General features: G+C 54.1%; 1 protein-coding gene across 6 annotated transcripts; it reads right to left on the reverse strand.

Annotated features, from left to right (window-relative positions):
* Positions 1-1,071: 1,071 nt before the first annotated feature.
* KLHL26 (kelch like family member 26) lies at positions 1,072-24,291 on the reverse strand. Of its 6 annotated transcripts, XR_007900097.1 has the most exons (4): positions 12,593-14,775; positions 6,686-9,248; positions 5,283-5,396; positions 1,072-5,195 (listed from the first exon to the last, which is right to left on the reverse strand). XR_007900097.1 is itself a non-coding variant. In XM_051769369.1 (3 exons), the coding sequence occupies exons 1-3, from the start codon at positions 24,081-24,083 to the stop codon at positions 7,667-7,669; spliced, it is 1,812 nt and encodes a 603-aa protein (XP_051625329.1). In that variant the 5' UTR covers positions 24,084-24,227; the 3' UTR covers positions 6,064-7,666. The 6 variants fall into 6 exon arrangements, 4 of the variants coding, with proteins under 4 accessions (XP_051625329.1, XP_051625328.1, XP_051625330.1 ...); XR_007900096.1 differs by having other exon boundaries at positions 1,072-5,396; XM_051769369.1 differs by lacking the exons at positions 1,072-5,195; positions 5,283-5,396 and adding an exon at positions 24,037-24,227 and having other exon boundaries at positions 6,064-9,248; positions 12,593-12,775.
* Positions 24,292-24,305: the final 14 nt, after the last annotated feature.

Consider the following 24,305-nt stretch of genomic DNA (forward strand, 5'->3'; position numbering starts at 1 on the left):
CTTCAGTGCTGGAATTCCTCAGCCCCTCCCGAGCTCCGGGTTTTGGGGCTGGGGGTGGATCTGGAGGCTGCTGAGGGGGGTCCTGCAGGCAATGGAAAATAAACCCTGAGGGCATCAAGGCCCTGGCAGGGTGCCAGCTTTGCCCCTTCCTCCCCGAGGCAGATAATGCCATGCCTTGGAAAACCTGGTGAGCTCAGACCCTCTGGATGATTCCTGTCTCCTGCCCTGTGGAAACGACCCCATCCCACCACAAAGCCATGCTGGGATCCCCCGAGGCAGCAACTCCTAAACCCTCCAACCCCCCCCTAGAAATCCCCCCTAAAAATCCCCAGACCCTCCTTGAACTCAAACAAAACCCCCTTAAACCTCCCCTGAGGCAGCAGCTCCTAAACCCTCCAACCTCCCCTAAAAATCCCCAAACTCTCCTTAAACTCAACCAAAACTCCCTTAAACCTTCCCCAAAGCCCCCCATGCCCCCCTCAACCCTCCACAGACCCTCCCAAAGTCCCCTTTGAGCCCCCCAAACCTCCCCCTTATCCATCCCAACCACTCCAAAAATCCCCATGGACCCCCCAAGCCCCCTAAACCTCCCAAAATCCCCATGGACCCCCCTAAGCCCCCCTAAACCTCCCAAAATCCCCATGGACCCCCCCAAGCCCCCCTAAACCTCCCAAAATCCCCTTAAACCTCTCCTAAAGCCCCCCCAAACCTCCCATGACCCCCCTAAAACTCCCTTCAACACCCCTCAGACCCCTCCAACACCCCAAAACCCCCCCTGAGCCCCCCAAAACTCTTCAAAACTCCTCCCAAACCTTCTCATCATCCCCACAAACCTCCCCTAAAATCCCTCCCAAGCCCCCCCCAGCCTTCCAGAGGTGTCAGGGAAGAGTTTCTTGGAACTGAGACTCCGGAGCAAACCAAGAGCCCTGGGAGGCCCCGGGCTGGTGCATCCACAGCTGCTTTTGCTGCCAAAAACCTCCTCCCTGAGCAACCTGTGGCTCCTGGGACGGAGCAGGAGGGTTGAAGGGAGGAGCCTGTGGTTACTCATCCCTTGGTTTTCATCCTCCAGGTCCTTGGGAATGGCTCTGGCACAGGAGATCCCACTATTCCGTGTTTCCCCTCCGAGGTTTGAGGGGAAGGTGTGAGGCTGAAGGGCTTTTACTCCAAGCAGACAGCCCAGAGATCCACAAATGAGCTGAACATTTATTTTTTTTATTATTTTTTTTTTTTTTTGCCTGCAGACACAAAGATTTTGATCTCTCCCACTTCCTACTCCATATTCCCATTGATGTTCCCGTTATCCTCGGAGAAGAACATCCTGCAAAGTCCACAGAGTCCCCAGTTACAAACTGAGCTCCAAACTGGGCTTCCAGCAGGGAAACATTCCCCTGTTTCCCTTGGAATTCACCATCATTCCTTTCATTTCAGGGCCTCCTCATTCCCAGAGGGCAAATAAAAGCACCTGAACCCCCCTCCCCACCCCAAACCCACCCCCAGCCCAAGCAAACCCAGTCACACAGAGGTTCTGCTCCCTTTTTCCTCCTTCCAGTTTCCTTCCTTTGCCATTCCCTGCGGGGTGGGGTTGGGGGTTTTTTTTGCAGTTCCAGGTAATTTCTGCCTGAAATCCTGATGACCATTTAAACACACTGAGGCACCTCCTGAGTTTCCATCCTTGCTGGAGCATCACTGGAGGGGATTTCTCAGCAGGAGCTCAGCAAACCCCCGGGTTTTTAGGATGGAGCTGTTTCCCTTTGCCCCCCACAGCCCAATGTCATTCCCACCCCACACAAACAGGGAGTGCAGGTGCTGCCCAGGTTACACCTCTGGGAGGAGATGGGGGGCAAACTTTTGCTGCCAGCACAGCTCCAGGCTCTGCAGGGGCCTCTTGGAGAGCAGCAGAGCCACAGTCACCCACTGGGGCTCTAATTGCTGTCCTGGAAAAGCCTTGGAAGGAAGGGAACAATTTGTTTTTCCCTGTGAGAAGGGGAGGTTCTCCCCTGCTGGAGAGCTGGCTCGGGGTCAGCTTTGATGGTCACTCATGGGACAGCATTTCTGGGTTATTAATACCACAAAAAAAGGGAAAGATCACGGAAAACACGGAATCCCAGAACCCAAAAAATCCCAGACCCCAGGTTTGGGTTGGAAGGACCTTAAAGGTCACCCAGTCCCACCCCCCTGCCATGGGCAGGGACACCTCCCACTATCCCAGGTTGCTCCTTTCATCCAAGCTGGGCTCGAACACTTCCAGGGATGGGGCAGCCACAGCTTCTCTTGCCCACCTGAGCCAGGGCCTCCCCACCCTCCCAGAGAGGAGTTTCTTCCCAAAATATCCAAGGTAAACCTCTCCTCTGCCAGTTTGATGGGGTCCCTCCTCCTTCCTCCTCCTTCCCCCGGGACAGCGCTGGGAGATGGAGAGCACCTCTCCTCAGCCAGGGGTCAAACCTGCCCCCCTTCCCTGGGGCAGGCTCCGATTCCCTCCCTCTGGAACACCAAGCACACACTTCTGGCAGCAGGAACTTCTCCCTCACCTTTGAAACCCCGGGAGAGTGAAAATCCCGGTGCTGGGACTCGGGACTCGCCCAGGGCACCTCGGGGCAAACTCCTCCCTTCCAAACCTCGGCGAAATCCAAACATTCCTTCTAAATCCTGTAGTAAAACCACTGCCCCCGAGGCACTGGCAGCTGAATGCCAGCACTGATACTGCCAGGGAGCAAATCTGCACCCCTGAGGAGGATCAGGACCCCAGGCCAGGGGGAAAAGGAAGGAGGCTGCATTCAAAGCTAATAATTGCCAACTTTGCAGCCCCAGATCAGCAGCCTGATGGCAAACATGAGATAACCACGGGTAAAACACTCCCTAGGTCATTTTTCAGCGTTGTGACTGACAGCCACCGAGGACAGCAAGGGATAAATTCTGCCCTGGCTGCTCCAGAGTTAACCTGGTGCAGCTCCAGTGGCTCCCAAGGCCCTGCTCCAGCTCCAGCTCGGGGCAGCCAGCACAGCCTGGCTGGCAGCCTGCACAAACAACCAAAAAAGTCAAGATTTTCAGATGTTAAGAAGCCACATAAACTAGTTCTAGCTAATTACAGGGGCCTGGGTGTGAAACAGCAACTGCAAAGCCTCAGGGACCGAGCCAAGGAGCTTTGATTTCTCTCTACAGCTTAGAAAAACCTCCTGAAAACTTCTGCTCTGACAGCTTTTCTGCTTTCCTAGAATCCCAGGATGGTTTGGGTGGGAAGGGACTTTAAAGCTCATCCAGTGCCACAGGGACACCTCCCACTATCCCAGGTTGCTCCAACCTGGCCTTGGACACTTCCAGGGATGGGATACCCTCCACTTCATCCTCAGCCTTTGTCTCAGAGCCTGAGGCTGAGCTGAGGCTGCACAGCTGAACCAGCAGCTGTTTCCCAGCAGAAAGCTCATTTTGGGTTGGGTTTTGTGGAATATTCGGGGTTGGAGCAGCTGGAATTGTACCTGCCCCCCCCCCCCCCAAACTTCAAAACTTCTCTGGGAGGCTCCCCAGAGTTGAAATATTGAACTGAAAAGTGCCAAGTGTCTGTTCCTGAAGTTCAGTTGTTGGGTTGGAATGAGAAACAACAGTTCTGGAGGCTGTGGGATGAATCTGTGCCTACTCACCATTAAAATGCAGAGTGGAATCGAAGCTGCCTCTGTAAAAAAAAAAAAAATCCCTCGAAGGGGAGATATTTGTGTGATGTTTATATGATCCCAGGTGAAATTCAGGAGAGCTCAGCCCTCCTTGGAAGGCAAGACCAGCCAGCTCTGCTCCCTCTCTCTCCTGACGTGCCAACACGCCCAGACTGTGAATTTATCCAGCCACATCCACTTTTCCTGCTCCTTCAGCCACAAGTGATGAAATCCCATTCATTTGTGCAAGCAACTGGAAGATTTATTGTAAATAAAGTTCTGCACATTACACAACTGGCTAAAAATCATAATTAGAGCTGCACTGGGGAACATGTTTTATTTATTCTGACAGTAGTCTGGCTCCAATAATCCTTCCGTGATGAATGTCCCGAAAGTTTGCGGAGTTTCAGCAACTCCAGACCTTATCAGAGACATGGAAGTTGGGAATGCCTGACAGGGTTTGATGTGGCTTCTTGAGGTCCCTCACAGTTGTGTTCCACAGCAGGGTTTTTAAATCAGCTCCAGGGGCCTGGGAGCTGCTGTGGGAGCGTCTTCACTCCCTGTGAACCAAAGGCAGGGAAGTTTTTCCACTGCTGTTACAACTTCCAGGGGCTGCAGCACGAGAGCTGGGCCATGTCTGGGTGAATTATCCAGGTTCTGGGATAGGGAGAAGTGACAGTGGGATTGGGAGCCGACAGACCCTCTGGAAAAGGGTCAGTGACACCATTAATAGGATGCAGACATTCCCAATCTCGAGCTGCTCTGCACCCTGCCAAGAGTTTTCCAGGGCTTCCTTTCTAGTTTTAAGCACAGTTTCAGGCCCATAAAACATCAGAGAAGACAGGAGTTATTATCCCAGCCCTGACAGGAGTCCCAGGGGGGACACAGCTCTGCCTGCTCCCCACCTGCTCGAGGGCATTTCCAAATGCACCGACTCAGCTGCACCCCCAGAACGTTTATTGCTGCTCTGAGACCCATAAATGACTCCGAGTGCAGTCGAACATTTATCTGGCTTTGCTCATTCCTGAGGAAAAGAGGAGCCCAGTCCACTTGCTCTCCGAGTGGGGCATCCTGGGAAGTGTTTTCCCCCATCACATGGGAAGACCCTCCTCGAGCAGTCAAATTGTTGGATCAGCAAAAGCATCAAACCCATTTATTGTCAGAGGAACAGAGAGGGGTTTTTTGCCCAGAGCCACAACTCCAGCCCTCCCAGGGGTCAACCCGAATTTACTGTCCCAAATATTTATCATCTGCAAATGTTTTAGCCCCTGCTAAATTTAGAGCAGCAGGAATATTTCTGGCTGACTCGGTGAAAAACAATTATTTACGTTGCTATAAAAAGAACGTCCCAGCGACGAAGAGCTGCGGTGCCCCAAGACCCAGAGAGTCCCAGATCCTGTTCCCAGCTCCTGCTCTGCAGTGCCAGGGAGCAGGGATGTGAATCCCAGGCATGTGTGTATTAAATCCAGTTCCAGAAGGGCTTTGTGTGTCCTCCCATTGCAAAGCCACGGGAATGGACACTCAGCTTACATTTATTTTTGCAAAGTTGACCTTAAAAGTGAGAGAAAACACGCTTTTCCGTATTTTTTTCAAGGATTCTTCTCTTCCTCCCTTTGCCCCCAACACACACACACGTACCTGAGAAGCCTGGAGTGAGGAATAAAGCTCAGTTCCCTCGGGAAGAGATGCCAGGGATGGTTCCATCGGGCGGTTCTCCAGCCGGGATGAGCTGCAGCTCCCGGGAAGCACATCCTGAAAAACCCAGGGATGAGAGAACACCCAAAGCACCAGCTGCTGCCTCAGGAATCCTCTTGGTGGGAACATTCAAATAAAACAGGGGAGAGTATTTAAGTGCTGTAGAATCACAGAATGCTGGAATGGTACAGGACAAGAAGGGACTTTAAAGTTCATCCGGTTCCATCCCAGGGACACCTCCCTCTATCTCAGGTTGCTCCAAGCCCTGCCCAACCCAGCCTTGGACACTGCCAGGGATGGGGCAGCCACAGCTTCTCTGGGCAACCTGTGCCAGGGCCTTCCCACCCTCCCAGGGAAGGATTTTGTCCTAAAATCCAACCCAAGCCCTCTCTCTTTCAGGGCGAAGCCGTTGCAGGAAGGCGACGACGACAGAACGACGCGCCCGTAAGAGGATTAAGTTTGTTCTGCAAACAGGAAAGCAAGGAACACTTGCATTTGTTACCAAGCTGAGAAAGCCACCCTTTTCATAAACATATGGAAGCATTAAAAAGAAAACCCCATCATTTTGTAACTTTGAAGCTTGACTCGAGCTCCATTTCACCCTCTCAGGGCCCGCTTGTCTCTGCCAAGCCCGTTCCTCGTGTTTCTGGCCAGACCAAAGGAACAAAGGACTGGAATTAACTGCCTGAGAGCCCAAATGCCCACTGACTTCAGCAACAACAAGGACTTTTCATCAGTTTATTATTGGCAAACCAGCAAACAGACGGGAACAGATGAAGTGATGCATCATTTGACCCGAAATCTGGAGTGCAGAGTTTCCCCCCCGAGCTCACGTGCCCTCCCCGCGCCCTACCCAGGGCTGCCTCGGCTCCATCATTCCAGAAAAATCTCTTCCAGGGACTCCAAGGTGTGGAGCTCATGCTTCACACAGACCTCTCAATGATTCATCAGCAGAGCAGACGTTACACGTTGCCACTGAAAGGTTACGGCCCGGGATTTATTTCCCAACGGCCTCACTGAAAGGGAGCCTGCCTGCATCCAACTCAAACATGACAGAGACACAAAACAAAGCCCTTGAAACAGAACTCCTGACAAAAGGAGAACCTTTCAATTCATTAATCAACTTAAAGAGGAAAGATGGCTTGGAGGAAAGGGAAGTTCAGGAAGTAACAGTCCTCCGCAAAGATGACGGGAGTCGTCTTAAAAATTAATCTCTCGAATTTAAAACCCCCACCACGACAACAAAACCCCTGTTCTGCTCAGAATTCCATCATTTTATCGTGCCAGGTGTCTTATTTCCATGGCAAGGAAGAAAACCTTCGAGCTGATGACTGAGTAGCACCCACCTCCTTCGCTGCAGGAAGAGTTTGGCTGAGGGTGTGTTGGTGAGAGCAGAAAGGTGAAGGTCCTGACCCACGGACTGCAGGAGCTCTTGGCCCCGTGGGTCAGCCCAGATGGACGATTGCAGAGCTCTTATTGCCAGGGAAGCCAAGTTTTTTGGCAGATATAAAACCAGATAATCATGCCTGTTTATACATAATCAAGCTTTCAAACATGGCTTTGGTGCTGCAAACTCTGCAGGCCCCGAGGGAGGGGGAATTTCTGGACCAGAGTGTCTGGAGGGGGCGAGGAGGGGGTGAGATCCAAGCAACGGAGACCAGAGGTGTGCAGGGCTGAGTATTCCCTTTTTCCAGGGAGGGAAAAAAGGGAAAGTCACCTTTGAAAAAGGGGAATATGCTTTCACAATCCAAGCACCCGAGCTCTTGTAGCTCCCACCGTCCCTTTTATTGCTTCTGGAGGTCAGTGTGTTACACAGGTTTTTGCTGTTTGGTTGTTTTTTGTCTGCTAAAAAACCCCCACAACGAACACAACGGTTTTCCTGTTTGTCCGTTTGGTTGTTTTTTGGGAGCTGTTAATAAAAAAAAACCCAAAAAACCAAAAAACAAGAAACACCTGATCTGTCTGAAACAGACCCCAGCGCTGGGTGAACTCCTGAGCCGCCACCGTTTGCAGCGCCGATAAAAATAGAAAAATTTGGCAAAATGCTCCCCCCTCGATGGAAAAAAACCTGGAGAGGAGAGAGAAGAGCCTGCACCCCCTTCCCAGTGAAAAAAAACCTGGAGGGGAGAGGGAAGAGCCTTTCCCAGCTGTGACATCTGCTCGGTGCGACCGGCCGGCGAGTGCCGCTGCCAGGCTGTGCTCGCCACGACCCCACGGGAGGAGGGACTCCACGGAGCGGGGCACCTGAGCTGCTTTTCTCCTCCCCTCTCCCCCAAAAACATTTGTAGGCAGCAAAGGGCACCACGAGGGGAGCCCGGGGCCGGCGGTCACCTCTGGCTCGGCGCCTGCGGCAGGATGACGGGAGCGCAGGCGATCCCGGCGAAGGACTCCGGGAAGTGCAAGTCCCTCTCCCACTCGTCGGTCTCGGTGTTGTAGACCTGCACGATGCTGGTGACGTTGTTCAGGTGCCAGTTGTAACCCCCCACGATGTAGATCTTCTTCTCCAGCAGGCAGCAGCCGGCCTCCGACTGCCCGGCGCGCATGGGGCTCACCGTGGTCCACTGGTCGGTCTCAGGCACGTAATACTCCACGGCCAGCACGTCGAAGCAACGGTCCACGTGGTCCATGCGCCCGCCCAGGGCGTAGATCCGGCCGTTGGCGCTGACCATGGCGTGCAGCACCCTGGGCTCGTTCATGGGCGTCTTGAACTCCCACTGGTCGGCGGCGGGGTCGTAGCAGTGCAGGGCCTTCTTGTCCTCCACGGAGATCCCGTAACCCCCCGAGATGTACAGCCTGTCGCCCGCCGTGGCCCCGGCGTGGCCCCACGTCCTGCGCTTCAGGGAGCACACGTAGGTCCACTCGTTGTCCTTGGGGCAGTACTTCTCCACGGAGGCCAGGCTCCCCGAGCGGTTCCTGCCGCCCGTGGCGTACACCATGCCGCGCAGGACGTTCAGCTGGAACTGGATCCTGCTCTCCTGCATGGCCTGGATGCGCAGCCACTGGTTGAGGTGCGGGTCGTAGCGGTAGGAGACGTCCACGGCCCCCTCCCCGCTGCGGTACTGCAGCTGCTGCCCGCCCACCAGGTAGACGAAGTTGTCCAGCACGGCCACGCAGGAGTGGCTGCTGCCCACCTCCATCTCCGTGAGCTCCTTGAACTGGCGGCCGCCCGCGTCGGGCAGGCAGTAGACCTTGGCGCTGACGGTGCGATCGTTGTCCGTGTAGGGCGTCCCGCCGAAGGTGACGAGGGACAGCACGTCGGAGCGGATGGCCGTGCGCGGGGACTGCATCTCGTGCTGCCGGAAGGGCAGGATCTGGTAGTTGAAGGCCTCCAGCAGGTACTGGCGGCACAGGACGTCCTCCACCATGATGTCCAGGGTCTGCACGCTGTCCACCAGCTCCGAGGACTTCATGAGCGGGAAGCGGATGTGGCACAGGACGCGGCTGGCGCTGGCGCGGCGCGCGGGGTCGTGCTGCAGCCAGCGCACGGCGGCGCGGAACAGGTCGATCTCGCTGCAGCTCTTCAGCTTGTTGCTCTGCAGGAAGAACACCAGGCGCTCCAGGGGCAGGTGGAGGAAATCCTCCTCCTCGGAGATCTGCAGGAAGTGCCTGAAAGTGAAGGCGTCCACGGATTCCTTCAGGGAGGAGAGGCTGAAGGTGGTGGCCATCTGCCCGATGTTGAGGCACGTCTCCACGCTCATGGCAGACTTCAGGAACTCCTCGCAGAGCTCCACGACGGGCACCATCTGGAGGAAGACGGCGGCTCCCAGCACGTCCTGGATGCAGTCGAGATCGAGAGTCACTTCGGCGCTGTAGGCGAAGTCGATGATGTGCTTCAGGCCCTTTGCAGACACACCTTTCAGCTCGATCACGTCCTGGCTGGCCTCTCTCATCCCGCCCGTGAACATTGCCCTGGAGGTCCAAGAACACAAAGGGAAAAAAAAAACAAACCCCCTCTTAAATAAATGATGTATCGCTTCGGGATTTTATTTTATTTAACACACTGGTTCTTTTAGGGAGGATGAGGAAGGGGAGGGGGGGATAAATCAAGGCTAAACCTCTACAAGCCAGGAGAAATTAAGAGTGCAATGGCTTATATGAGGCTTGCAGTGCACCGAGGAGGAATGTTCAGCTATCAGAGAAGTTTTTCAATCCCTCTGGCAGGAGGAGGAGGAGCAGAGCACAGGACAAAGCTGCAAGAAGAGGGAGAGTTCCCAGAGCAGGACATGAGTGAGTATCACGAATCCATGATATTCAACAACAGAGGATCCCACGGGATCTGCACCAGCAGAGGCTGGGAGTGCACCCTAAAGGGTTTAGGTCTGCAGGGTTTGTGAGCACAAGGAAGACCCCTGGTCAGGAGGGCAGTGATCCCTGGCAGCAAAGCCTTGAGGCCCAGACCCTTTATCCTGTTATATTGCAGGGAATTAGGGAATGGGTTAAATATTGCAGGTGCAACACGTCTTACAAACAGCTTTGGCCACCCAACAGAGCCTCCCCTCCAAGGTTCCTTCCCCACACCTCAAAAAGGAGGAGCTGCAGCCCCTCCAGCAGCTCTGTCACGCTGCGGGACGACGGCAGGGGGCTGACAGGGAATCACACAAAAGCAGGGAGAGAAGAGCTTTGGTTACAGCACAGCTGCAGGAACACCACTGGACCAGGCCACTGCAGAGATTAGGCCCTGGATCACCTCCTTGGGAGGCTTCTAAATTCCACAGGAAGCACATTCCACGCCAAGGACTGCGCCCACGCCTCCCTGAACCGCCCTGGCAGAGCCGCAGCTCCCGGGGCCGGGGGGCCGGGGGTGTGATGGGGGTGTAGCTGCACATCGAGGGGGGGGTTTTAGCCATTTCCATCCCGTTTCAGCAGGTTCTGTTAGGTATGGGGGGGCTCAGGGGCAAAGGTTTGCACCCTGGAGTATCCAACAAGCGGGTTCTGGGGAAGGCAGAGTCAGGGTAGGAGGAGCTGGGCCATGGGGTGACCCCGGTCCCTGCCGCTGCACACACACCCCAGCAAGGCCACGTCCTACAAAAGACCTTAAAACTGCACATTTTGGACCGGTTTTTCCACCTTTTCCCCTGGAAAGGTAAATCCGTGGTGTCATCAGAGCCGCCTCGGGAGCTGCACCGGCTCCAAGGTGCAAGTCAGGCAGAAAAAATGCTGAACAGACCCTGCATCAACACAGGAATAAAGGAATATCTCGGGAACGCTGTCAAAAGACAGGAGTTCCAAGTCTCCCGTCCAAACCAGGCTGGAAAACCTGTCCAGCACAAACCCGAGAAATCCTAAATGACCTCAATGAGGAAATATCTGCACACGAAATCAGCTTCTCTGTAACCGACTGACCGGGAATCCTGTTCCCAATTATTTGCCTGTGCAGCAGGATGAGAGCATTCCCTTCAAATCCCTCCGTCTCCCACGGCCCGGCCCCGATCCCCCGCCCCGGAGGACACCCGGACACACGTGCGTGAGCTGAACGTGCACGAGGAGAGGAGAGAGTTGTTGTTGCCACACTGAAGAACAAAACCATCCACTAGAATGCAATACCCTTCAAAAGTGTTACAATTCTAAAATGCTGATTATATAAATGGCTCGGTTTCACTCCGCCTTCCCTCCCCCTTCCTGCAGGAAAACGGGAGTGTTTTTCAAAGGCTGGATTATTCTGCCCGTCGTTCCCCAGGACAACCTCCCTCAGCACCGCAGAAGTTACAACAAGAAACCTGCTCAGCAGTTGTAGTTCAGAGTGAAAACACCTTGGCAGCGGCCCTGCACCCAGCAGGGAGGAATAAAACAGTGCCAGTGGCATCTGGGGGGGGGGGAGAGCAGCTCCAGGATTAATTGTGGGCCTCGTTTGGGGAGAGAGAGAAGCTCGGGAGGTTTATGTTCCCAAAGGGAGACAGAAGGGAACTGCCCAGAAAATGGGTGTGAACGCAAGACAGACACCATCAGAGGAGCTGAGGAGATGGACAAAGGGATACCAGAGAGGTGCCAAGGGACAGGGAAGTCCCTTGCTCTTGTTCACCTGCTCAGCAAACCAGTCTGGAAGGTTCCTACAGGTCAAGGGGTTGGAAGGGCTGCAAACCCTGTTGGACACCCCTTGTCCACCCCTCCTGCTGCCTGGAACAACACCCAGCTCGAGCCCTCTGGGGTTCTGAGCCTTGCCCACCCCCAGTGCCTGCAGCACGTCCCTCACTTCACCCTGCTCCTGGTGCTGCCCAAAAGGATCCCCAATTCCAAGTCATTCTGAGTCACAGAGACATTACAAAAGAGCCTGACAGAGAGAGGCATGTGAGGAGGGGCTGAGGGAGCTGGGGGGGCTCAGACTGGAGAAAAAGAGGATCAGGGGGGACCTTCTGGCTCTGCAACCCCCTGACAGGAGGGGGGAGCTGGGGGGGTTTGGGCTCTGCTCCCAGGGAACAAGGGACAGGACAAAGGGAAACGGCCTCCAGCTGTGCCAGGGGAGGGTCAGGCTGGATATCAGGAGGGATTTCTCCATGGAAAAGGTGCTCAGGCATTGGAAGGGGCTGCCCAGGGAGGTGGTGGAGTCCCCATCTCTGGAGGTGTCCAAGGAAGGCCTGGACATGGCACTCAGTGCTCCAGGCTGGGGGACAAGGTGGGGGTCGGGCACAGGGGGAACTCTGTGATCTTGGAGGTCCTCAGTGATTCCATGATTCTGTGACAGAGGTAAGATGGATAAATACGTGTTTTCACTTAGGAGTGAATTCCCTGCTCTGCAGTTGGCTCACTCTGCATGAATTTGGCTGCAAAAACTCATCTCAGGGCTTCAGTTTTCAACCCACACGAGCTGGGACGACGCTCCCGGATCTCCTGGGGAGGTCACACCCACTCCCTGGTGCTCCCAGAGCCCCAAGCACTGCAGACACATCAGTGGTGGTCAAAGAGAACAGGAGTGTGTTTACAGTGGGCATCTCACTCCATGGGCTGAGTCATTTTGGAGCCCTCACTTCCCAGTCAGCTCAAGTAGCTCCAGGACAAAACACCTCTGACACCTGCCCAGGTGGGTTCAAGACCTGGCCTTGAACTTGTGCCTTGGCCCAGCAGCTGTAGTTGAGCAAACCTCATCTGTGTGCAGAGGGACTGATCCTGAACCTCTACCTGCCTGCAGGGAATCCCTGGGGCAAACCAAACCTGGTTCTGTGGGGCAGGATTTTTGGGAAGGTCGGGGTGGGGGAGGATGGGGAAACAGCAAACCAACGGGAAAGGTGCAAATGCCTGCTTCCCTATCAGATTCTCACCTGAAATAGTCACTGCAGGCAGCCAAGACAACTTTATGAACCTGAAACACTTCATTATTTATAGTGAGGATGACATCAAGCAGCTGAGCCTGAGCTCGGAGCGAGGCCAGTCCCTGCAGCAGAGTGGTGCTGTGGCCAGGAGCAGAGAACGTGCATTTCAGGGTGCTGTTCTTGTCAGCCATGCTAAAAACAGAACAAGAGAGACAGGCTGGTGTGAAATGAAAACAGTATGTGGCATTACCTACCCAGTGTGCTGGGGGAGGCACCGCAGCGGGAGCCGGTCGGGACGCGAATTCCCAGCCCAGCAGCCACATGTGGGACAGTGGGACAGCAGCACCCCACACTGTGCCCCCTTCTCCCAGCACTAAAGGGACTTCCAGATATTTGAGGGATGCTTTGGCACTGCTGACACCCCGCCCCTGCGGCACACACGGGCTCCAGGGGCCACCCAGCCATCCCCTGGGGCCGGAACCACCACGGGGACGTCGGTGTCCCCACGCTGAGCCCGCCCTGACCTCGCCTTCACCCACGACACTGAGTCACAGTTGCTTGTTCTTCTCACCACCTTCCCCTCCTGCAGCTGCTGGAGCTGCTGCCGCGGCCAAGGCCGGCCCTGCCAGCCCGGTTTGATCCTTCCCTTCTGCCTGAGCCTCAGGAGAAGAGCAAAAGCAAACTATTGCACAGCCCCTGGCTGCTGTAAATAACATCAACCGCTCGAGCTGCACTGTCAACAGTCCCCTCCCAGCGTAAATATTTCCTTGCTTTCCCCAACGCCTCTCGCACGTGTTCCCCAGCACACGGAGCGTCACCCCGGGCTCCGCTTGGCCTCAGATGCACTTGTCGGCGGGAACGCCGCGTTCGGAGGCAGCAGGAGCCCTGCACAAGTGGAAGAGGCCGTTGGATGCTCCGTGCTCCTCTGGAAACAACTCCAGAAAACAGCTGCAGGTTCCCCGAGCCCACCAAACTGACGCCAGCAGGGGTGGGGGAATCCCAAACTCATCCACAAATTTAATCCAGCTACGAAGGGCTTCTCAGGGTCTTCCCTCCCAGGAAGAAAATACACCCAGGGGCCAATGTTCAGGATGGGGTTTATGTTTTCAGAAGCATCCTGCTGTTTGGTGCCTGCCTTCCAAGGGGTATTTTATGGAAACGGGACATAAAAAAATCCCAGGGAGATTATCCCGAGTCTGGAAAGCTGCATGAGTTGCTCCCAAAGCCACGGTGGGAGAGCACACTCAGGGCTGCACTTAAAGGGTATTATTGTTATTATTATTATTTAGGTGGAATAAATGAAGCAAAGAAGTGAGTAGGATGCAGCGTGCTGGGGCTGTGGAATTCCAGGGTCTGCTCCAACCCTCCCTCAGAGCTCGACTGCGTAATCTCAGTTTTGCTCCAACCCCCCCCCCTCAGATCTTGGCTATATAATCCCAGGGTCTGCTCCAGCCCTCCCTCAGAGTTTGGATGTGCAATCCCAGGGTCTGCTCCAACCCTCCCTCAGAGTTTGGATGTGCAATCCCGGGGTCTGCTCCAACCCTCAGAGCTCCCGACCAAAACAGCAACAGCCACTGCACAATGGCCCAAACAAACCCGGCGGGGTCAGGGAGGAGTCAGGGAGATGGGATAACAAAAAAGGGGGATGTAAACAATCCTCAAACAATGAGGAACAATGGACAGGGCTCCCTCCTTGCCTAACTTATCTGGACTGCAATTTCCTGGAAGCTTTAAGGAGAGGCGAGCGAGGGGAAATCTGGGATGTTCATCAGAGCCGGGAGGGCAGCGCTCTGTGCCTGCAGCAGCTCTGGAGCTCACTGGGATGCAGAGAGCAAACCTTGGCAGGCTGGTTCCAACTCCTCAGGCTTGGGAATGTGCCTTAGAATCCATCTGAGTTCCTGCTGGGATGGCTGATAATGGTCAGCTGCGCCTCTGGTAGCACAGGTCCAAAATCCCTCCCCTAAAATCAAAGTGTGCTAAAGAGTCCTGGATCAGAGCGTGGAGTATTCCTTGCTGGAATAAAAAGGATTAGCAAAAAAGCAGTTGTTGACAAGACCTTTATCCATACTCTGTGAGCCAAGAATTGTCTGTCCACTCGGGCTCTTCCATGGAGGAAGAGGGAAGAGCTTGGAGGGAGCGGATCCGCATCGTGTCAAACTCCTCTCACTCTCCTGCCTGGAACTTTGATCCGCTGCAGGTGAAAGGAGGAAACATCCACCACCAGCAAGGAAATGATGTTCCCTCTGGACACAGAGCACCAGACACGGAGCAAACCCACTCTGCTCCAGGTTGGACAGGTGAGATCCACCCAGACAGATCCGGGGATTCACCCGGGAACAGCAGCTCCCGAGTTCACTGGAACTTCATCAGACTCCACCTCCTGCAAAAGTCCTCTCCTGGGAATTCCCTTCAGTGCTTGTTTTTATGCTGCCTTCAGATATTCCTTTTCCCAGCCTTAGGGTTTCATCCCTCCAGGAATGCTGTCACTGGATCCACAGCCCTCCCAGCACGGGTACAAACCACAAGCTTTACCTGCACAAATATTCCCCTTTATCCTCTTCCTCAATTAACTTTTACAGGCATTGTGAACGACCAGAGTGCAAGTTTGAAGTGAAGGAGGGGTGGGTTGGTACATCTGCGTGGAATAAACGTGTTTGCATGTGAGATTCATTTCAACAGGTAACTGTGAACAGCTACTCCAGGAAAAACTCCCTGTACAAGTTCCTTTGTCTATTTACAGATATAGAATAAAAGGATCCGATGATTACACAACACTCGGAAGGGGGGGAAAAAAGGAAACCAAAAGAGAAGCATTGATAATGCTCGGTTTTCTTCAGCCTGGATTAAAAAAAAAAAGAAAACAAAAGGGATTTTAAGATGAACAACATAAACTGGAAACAAAACAAAAACCACACGAAGCACGAGAGAAACAGAATGAGGGATTTACAGAAAACAGAGAGGGAGGAGGAGAGGTGAGAGAACAGCAAGGAGCAGTGTTTGCACTGCGGGGAGAAAAAAGGGATTTGTGATAAGAGCAGGCTCGGCTGGACACAGGCAGGGCAGGGAAGGAGTGTGTGGATCCACAGCCTTGGCTCCCACTGCTGCACGGAGGGAGAAGGGGAGCAGCAGCTGGATGTCAAGAGAGTGGAAAAAAAACCCCAACAAAACCCAAAAGGAAGCCTTGAACGTGCCTCTGTGAGGCTGCCCCTGTCCCAGCCCGGGTCTCACCAGGCCCCTGGACTTGTTGCTTCACAGTTTGTTAGAGCAGGAACAGCCCTGCAGACAAAACTTGGGAAGAGTTGCATCTCCTCCTCCCCTTGGAGATAAAAGCCTTTCAGCGAGAAAGTGTTTATTCCGCTTCCCTTTCCCAGGGAGGCAGGGCTGGAGAGCCTCTGGAATTTTCCTTGTCCTCGAGTGGAGGTCCTTCCCCTGCCACAAGGGTTTTTCTGTGGCCAGAACATCCTTCAGCAGGGCCTCAGCACAGCCAGCTCGGAGCGGGGTCAAGCGTGTGGCTGCTCCCAAATTCATCCGCTGGAAAAATGTAAACCACCAGAAAAAATAAAATAAAACAAAATAAAATAAAAATCACACCCACATCAAGGTCCCAGGGGCCTCCCGGAGATCCCAACGTGTTTACATGACTGGGGCCTCTGACACGAGTGTGTTGGTATAAAGGTGGCTCTGCAGGAACAGAAATCCCACTTTCCACGTGGAAAGAGCTGCAGCAGTGAAAGGGATCTTTATATCCGTGTAACTGCAGCCATGGCACACAAGGCAGCTGGAATTCAACAGGTATATTGATTCCCAAGGTGATGCCTTTTGGGCAGCAGCCTCAGAGGCTCTGATAACACCCCTGATACCCCAGTTCCACACAGGGAGTGCCAGGGAACGAGTAATGGGATTGAGGATTTGCCTCCAAGCCGCTGCTCTGAAGCCAGATTGCTTTCAATCCTCTCCGGTCACTGCAGGACAGAGCTCAGCACGGGGTGCTGTGGGGAAAAGCAACCCAGAACCCCAACCCCAGCACTGGAGATGTTCCAGCAAGGGTTAAGGGAGTGGTTGCAGCCAGACAGCAGGCAGGGAAGGCAAACAAGCCCAGAAATCCTCCTGCTGCTGCACCCAGGGCAGGAGCTCACCCCGCGCTCGCCCTCGCCCCGAGCACGCTGACCACAGGCAGCTCTCTGGGCAAGGGCTGCTCCACTTCTGACCAGGAAGGCATCTGGGCACCCAAGAGGCCTCTGGAGCTCAGGGGCTGGGAGATTTGAAGGGCCACACTTCAGGAACCAGCCCAGGCCCACGTGGGACCCGAGATGCGCTCGCAGCTAATGAATCATTTTTTTTACCAAATCTGCGCCGATGATTAAAAACATCAAAGCTGGAATTAAAGGCTTTAACCAGGCACGAGTTCATATTTCAGCAGCGTTTGCAACCACTGCACAAAAAGTGGAGAGAATTAGAGCAGGACAGATTGTAACATTTCAGTGATTGAATTAAGGAGGGGGGAAAAAAAAACCTCTTCGGCTGCTCGACTGTCTGGTCGTGTCCTTCCTCTTCTTGTGGTTCTCCTTGGAAGGAGGGGCACTTTGGTGCTCTCCAGTCCCAGTTCAACATCCCCATGTCTTCCCCCCTTTTTGGGGGCAGGTGGTGCTCGGTAATTTTTCATCCAGGCCAAACTGGAGGGGGGTTGGCAGCATTCCCGAGCAGGGCAAACTTCCAAGAGCCCGAACTCTTCCCATAAACACGAGCTCCAGAGGTGGGACCCCAACGGGGGACAACACAGGAAGGAGGAAAACCAGCAGAATATTTGTGTGTGTGTGTGTGTGTGTGTGTTCACATCCAGCAGGGTATGGAATGGCACAGCTGAACAAAAAGCTTTGGGATTATTGCAAAATAGCCACCGAGGCACCTGCAAGGAATTTTTTTTTGGTGGTGAGAGAAGCAGAACCACCACAAAGCTGGAGAGCAACTTTATTTAGAATGTGAAGTATGAATATTAAGGACCCTCTCTAAGAACCTTTGACAGGCAGCATTATAGATATTTTAATAATGCAAATCATTTAATGCCTTTAGTTTCATGCCTAAGTAAAAAAAAAAAAAACACATTTAGATTCTGATTTTTAAACTACAATTAAGACACTTAAAATCAAAACAAAAGTCAAACTCCCTCAGATAAGTCACTGGTAGCCATGGTGACTGTAATATTTCAGAGCCTGAGGCTTTATATCACATGCCCAAAGGATGAAAATGAGTTTTCAGCACTTCACACTAACAAATGTGACGTTAGGGCAGAGAGGCTGAACCCTTCACTGCAGATTTGAGACTCTTAGTGGGACTTTTGGACACTCCCATGGCCTTTGCACCTCCCCCACCCCTGAAAAGAGGCATCCAGAGGTTTCCTGGAAGTTTGGGGGCAAGGAAGACGAGGTGCTGCCAGGCCCTGAGGCACAAAAATACCTGCCCTGTTAACCTACTTCTGCTCCCAGCAGCAAGACTGTCACCAGCACCCATCAGCCACAGCACTTCCCAGCACTTCCCTGTCCAAATTAGCAACCACAGTAAGCACTTAATGATCAGCAACTAATTAAATATTAACACACCCCACGAAGGGGGATGTTTCCCAGAGAAACAGAATCATCCTCGGGAAAGATGCACGAGAAGAAAAAGGCATTTAATCGATTTCTTTGTTCCCTTTTCCACCTCCTTCCCTTAATTTCTCCCGTTTCTCTCCTCTGCCTCCACTCATTTTCCACTCCTGACACCACCTCTTTCATCCAAGCAATAAATACGAGTAGAAAAGCCTGAGACTAATATTGCTGTTTAAAAGTGGCAATTTGGAGCGCTCAAATAAAGGGATTATAAATGGGCCTGAGCTTCAGAAGGAGCAACACTCTGTGTGGAAATAATGGTCTTCTGGAAAATGCCTCGAGTCGAATAATAATAATAAAAAGTTTGAAAAGTCTCCAGTCTCCGAATTTTAAGGGAACTTCATGTTTTGCAAGGGGGGAACGAGTAACGTTCGCTATTTAAAAAGGGAAAAATGGCAAAGCCCAACAGACTGAGCTTTTTTTTAGTTTGCATTTCAGGGCCTGAAAACAGCACTTCGAGATGTCAGGAGGTACCTGGTTCTTTTGAAAGTGCTTTCTGACTCTGATTCCCTCAGCTGCACCCGACTTCTCCCAAGCTGGACCCAAGGAAACCCTGCAAGCCAAAGGTAAAGGCAGCGAGTTGTAGCAGGAGGCTTTTCAATTTATTTATTTTTCAAATGTTATTCTTTTTTTTAACACCCTTAGAAGCCCCAGACATTTGCAAATCTAGGTTTTTCCTTTCCTTTCAGAGCTGGACTCGCACAGGGCCCAGCAGACACACACACACACACACATGAATATATTCTGCTCCCAGGCATCAATCAGTAGGTTGTTTGCAAGCCAAAGGAGGTGGGATTTTTGGGTTTTGCACTAATAAAACTGGATGGCTGTCAAAAAGCTGGCTGGTCTGGTAAAACAGAGCTGTTGGAGCAAGAAAAAAAAAAAAAAAAGCTGAGGGTGAAAGATGTGAACACATTAAACTCCGTGCCACCTCCCGGAGCTTCAACGTGAGGGACTGGGCAGGACGTGCTGTACCCAGGACAGATTGTGTAGGAGGGGGGCAAAAAACAGCATTAAAAAAAATAGAATAAGACTTCTAAACTGCTTCTGTGGCAGAGACAGAGTCTGTGGTCATCTTTATGCTGGGGAAAAGCAGTTTGGGGCGGGTCGTTCGCCACCCAAAAAGAACTCTCAGGTGAGGGCACCGGCAGCACCAGGGGCTTGGAGGGGTACAAAATATCACATTCAACAGGGTTTGCCATTTCTCTTCTCCTCTCCACCCATCTCCAGAGCTACCACAGAGGACCTTGTCCTGCACAGGGATTCTCCTCAGTCCTGCCCTAAACCTCCTGTGAGCTCCGAGTGAGCGTGGAGCAGGCACCAGTGACACTCCTGTCACTGCCAACCCCCTGCCCTGCCACCCCCTCAACCTGCCCTCCTCACAGCGAGCGAGGATGGCAGGATACTCCCCACCCCCCAAACTTGACCGTGATTATACTCCTGTCAGCCCCAAAGCCCAACTCCTGTGAGCCAGGAACGAACCCAGCAAATACCAAAACCACCCGAAGCACATGGATGCCTCTGGCAGGCACGGGCAGGGTCACAGCAGAGTGACAGCAGAGTCAGCTGCTGCTCCCCAGCTCAGCCAGGCACACAGGGACCCCCAGAAGGATGGGGGGGTTTACACCACCTAAATGTGCCTGTTTGTCCTTATCCACCTCTCAGCAGAGGCTCCTTCCGCACTCGATACTCCCCTGGCAGCGCTGCCTTCCACAGCTCCACGTTTCCCCACCTGACAGTCAAACCCTGCCAGGCCCCAGCTCAACGAAAAGCCAAATGTGCCTCAAAAGCAACCCAAAGACCAGAGTGACCTTTTGGTGACCCAAAGACCCGAGTCACCCTTTGGTGACCCAGCGCCGGGGCTGTGGGAGCAGCCCGAGGGCTCGGCGGGCGCTCCCTGCGCCATCCCCGCGCCTCTCCCGGCACCGCAAAGGCCGGGAGGCACCTAGTGGTGTTGGGAAGCACAGCAGAGCCACCAAGGCCACCCCAAAAGTGTCACCCGGGCCACACGCGGGCACCGCTGGCCTCCTGGATACCGCCCTGCTCTTCCCTCCACCCCTCCAGCACGGCTCCACCTTTGGGAGCAAAGCAAAGCCGATCGTGGGCACGTCCATCCAAAAATCCATCGGGGCCTGTCTTGGCTTCTGTGTCACCTTCCCACTGGGGATGGCCTGTCTGAGCTCTGCCAGCAGCTCCAGCCGGGCACAAAGTTCCCCACACCGAGAAAACCACCACCCCCCCTCCAACCTTCTCCCGCACAACCGCCCCAGGCCCTTCGCTCCACACCTTTGGAAGAGCTCGGGAAAACCTCTGGCTCGGACTAGGAGGTCCTGGGAGCAGCGTCTGCCTCTGCCTGTCTCTGTGGCACCCAACTGCACGGGCTGGGCAGTGTTGCAACAAAACAGGAGTAGTTACTCGCAGAGTAGGTGCTCCGGCGAGCAGCGATGCGCGGACACCTCCCCTCTCCCTGCACCTCCACCCTCCGGATTATTGCCCGGGAGTAGCCTGGGAAGTCAGGCAAGAGCAACACGAAGTGATGAAACGGCAGAGGACAGCGGCAAACCCACCACCCCTTCCATGCCAAGGAAGGAAATGGTGTTTTCCAGCAGCTGGGAGCCGAGCGCCCCGGCCCTTGGCATGGCAACACCAGTTCCAGCTCAGGAATCCTCCCAGGATCAAATCTGTCCACAGCCCGTTCCTCTGACTCCTCTGCACTCACCTTCTGACAGGTTTACACCCATCCTGACATCATTATGTTCCCCAGATCCCGGGGCAGCTCCTTTCTGCACAGGCTTTGTGCTGCCCTCCCCTGAGCAGAGTCACCCCAAGGCCACCAGAAGAGCAGCAACAGCTTTAATTAAATGTCCCCCCATTTCTCTGCAACTTCAGCATTTACCTTCCAAAACTGGGAAAGCCACTTTAACCACCAACCCTTACAAAGCTACACAACACTTGGGGGTAGGGCAGGAATCTTTTAAAGCATCACCTGAGTTCACTTCTGCTCTAAAATAAAACCTCCAGCTCAGGACTCTCCCAGCGTTGCAAAAGCAAAAGCAGCAAGTTATTTTTGCAGCGATTCAATCAGAGCGTAAACATTTACACCACGTCTACCAGATCTAAGGACTAAATCTGTTTGAGACCTGCCATGTGGCAGAGTATGGATCATGGAAACCCCACAGAGCTCAACTTCAGTTCCAGAAGGGGGAAAAAAATACCGAGTCTGATTGAAGGCTGAAGCTTGTAGGAGATGACAGGAACACGAGAGCAAGGCAGACTCCCAGCCCTTACACTCCCCCCCATGTGGTTTTACTCCATCCTCCTGCACATTTCTCTCCTTCCCACTGCTTTCTCAGAAGGAAGCAGGTTTGGGAAGTTCAGGTCCACGTTCCCTTGATGTGAACCCAGACATGTGGACATGATAAGGAAGACATGCAGGTCTCCCTTGTCCATTCATCCTGGGTCTGACGGCAAACACAGTTTTTTGGGAGGTTTGTGAAAAGTGTTTATACAACCTGGCTGCCTTCCTTCCTTCCTTGAAGGGATTATTCCCAATTATCTCTTCATCAGTTTGTCTGGACACCTCAATTAATTCCCACATAAAGGCCTGCACATCCAGCATCCGGGATGGTGTTTTTCCAAGATTTTTTGCCACCCTGCTTTGCACAACCCCACCTCACCAACATTGCAGCAATGTTCCTTGTTGTCTCAGGCACAGCAGCTTCTCCTGCTGAGGGTCCCAATGGGTTCCACCGTTTCCTCTCCCCGATCCCAATCCCAAATCACATCCCCAGGAGCAGCACCACCACAGAGTGAATTCTGCAAGCTTGGAACTCTCCCTCCACGTGATAAAGAGGGCTGGGAGTAAAATATGCAACCCATTTGTAACTCATGAAATTCTACCCAAGGAGGAAGAAAGGAAAAAAAAAAAACCAAAACCCAAGTTTATTTCAAAATAGAAGGTTGGGGCCATTTGTTTTTCAGTGCCCAGGAATGGCCTTATCTGATGCCATCAGAGAGCTTTTTGTCCCCAACTTGCACGGTCTGTTCCTTATTGAATGAAGGAGCAGGATCCCAGCAGAGAAGTTAATTTTCCTGCTCTGGGGCAGCCACGTGCTCCCTCCCGGGTAACCCGCAGCAGCCACGCGGTGGGAATTCCAAAGATGGAAATTCTGCCCCATGCTGTTGGAATTACAGTGCACCACCGAAATGGCATGTGTGCAACAGCAGAAGAGGGCTCTGTCCTCTTGCCTTAGAGAGTAAATACTCAGTAAGTGTCAAAAAGTCACAAGTGGAAGCACCTAACAAGGAATCACTGCCGACAGGGAATGCCTTTGAAATCCTCCTGGTGCTCTCTAGAGACAGTGCAGCACGTCCAACAGCCCCCATCAGGTTTCTCCCTGTACTCCCCAATAAATCCATCTCTAAATCAGGAGGCTACCAACCAACAAGAAGCAGGATCCAAATTTCAACGGGCTTTACTTTTAAAATTAACAAAGAAAATAAACACGCGGCGATAGAGAACACGAGGGAGCTCCAGCTCGGGGAATAAAAACTGCTGCAGCTCCAGCCTGGGTGATTTATCACAGCCCTGAAACAAATTACTTCCATTTCTCAGCGCTGCACACCCGGCACTGAGAACTCCCGAGCGCTACCAACACCTGGGTGAGAGAAGTGCTGGAGTTCCTGCCTTAGAGGGAGGAAAAGGAGGTGCAGAGGGATAAAATGAGATGCCACAGGTGACGCAGCCTGGAGCTTCACGGGCCACAGGTGGTCATTAGGGGGAAAAAATTGGGATGTGTCTCTAAGGTGAGAATTCTGAGAGAGCTGAACAATGACTGTGAGAGCTTCCCCACCACATGAGTGGTTATTTCAGGAGCCAACGGTGAGGGAAGCTGAGGAGAAACGATGCTCTGAAGTGAAGTGACAGACTGACAGTGACAGAGTATCATCCCCGAGATGGACAGCACCACTCCCTGAACAGTGTCCACAGGGACTTGGGATGGCCAGAGATGGGAAAACCCCGGGGACAGAAACTCCTCGGTGAGCAGGTACCACCTACAACACCCTCTGCATCACCCCAGCAGGTACCACAGGGTGACAGGTATCATATCACCCCGACAGGTACCACATCACCCCAACAGGTACCATGGGGTGATAGGTATCACGTCACCCTCACAGGTGTCACATCACCCCGACAGGTACCACATCACCCTGACAGGTACCACCTGCTCTGTGTCACCTTCAAAGGCTGAGTGACCCCGTGAGGACCAAACCCAGGGACTAGGAGTGGGGGCGTCTGCAGGCTGGGGAGGGGACACCGGAGGGGACGGGGAGGGGGGCCCCAAAACGGGCCTGAAACCCCAAAAACTCGGTGTGTCTGCAACTCGCACACCTGGTGCCTCTACAAACCCACAGAGCTGGTGGCTCCGCAGAGCCGGGGGGGGTCTGTCCCAGGGTGGGATTCAGAGGGTGAGATTCACCGGGTGGGATTCAGAGGGTGGGATTCTGAGGGTGAGATTCACCGGGTGGGATCCCCAGGGTGGGTGAACCTATTCACGCTGTCTCACATTTCTGAGCCTCCCCCAGCCCTCAGCACGCCCGCCACGAGGAGCAGCGCCGCCGGCTCATCGCGGCCGTTCCCTTCCCCGCGGGCCCCGCTCAGGAGAATCCCCGACCCCCGGGGGAGCGGCTCCGCGGCCGCAGCGGCGCTCCAAGAGCCCGGGGGCCGGCGGAGCCCCGCGGCCCGGCCCGGCCCGGCCCCGCTCGGCGGCCCCGCTGCCCGGCCTAGGCCGCGCCGGCCCCGCTCACCTGCTCGGCCGCTCCGCGCCGAACTCGGCCCCGCCGGACTCCGCCATCGCCGGGAGCCGCCGCCGGGCCCGCGCTGCGCTGGAACGGCGGGGCCGCCGCCTTCGAAGGCGCAGGAGCGGCGGGGACCGGGAGCCGCGGGCTCCGCTCCGCGCCCGCCGGGCCTGGCGCCGCCTCCGCCGCCGCCACCACCGGGGCTGTCACCGCCCCGCGGGCCCCCGGGACCGCCGTGTGGCGGCGGCGGCGGCGGCGGCACGGCCGCGGGGGTGGCA

Source organism: Manacus candei, unplaced genomic scaffold (genome assembly GCF_025592945.1).
Source record: "Manacus candei isolate 608988 ecotype Guabito, Panama unplaced genomic scaffold, ASM2559294v1 h1tg000106l, whole genome shotgun sequence".
NCBI lineage: Eukaryota > Metazoa > Chordata > Aves > Passeriformes > Pipridae > Manacus > Manacus candei.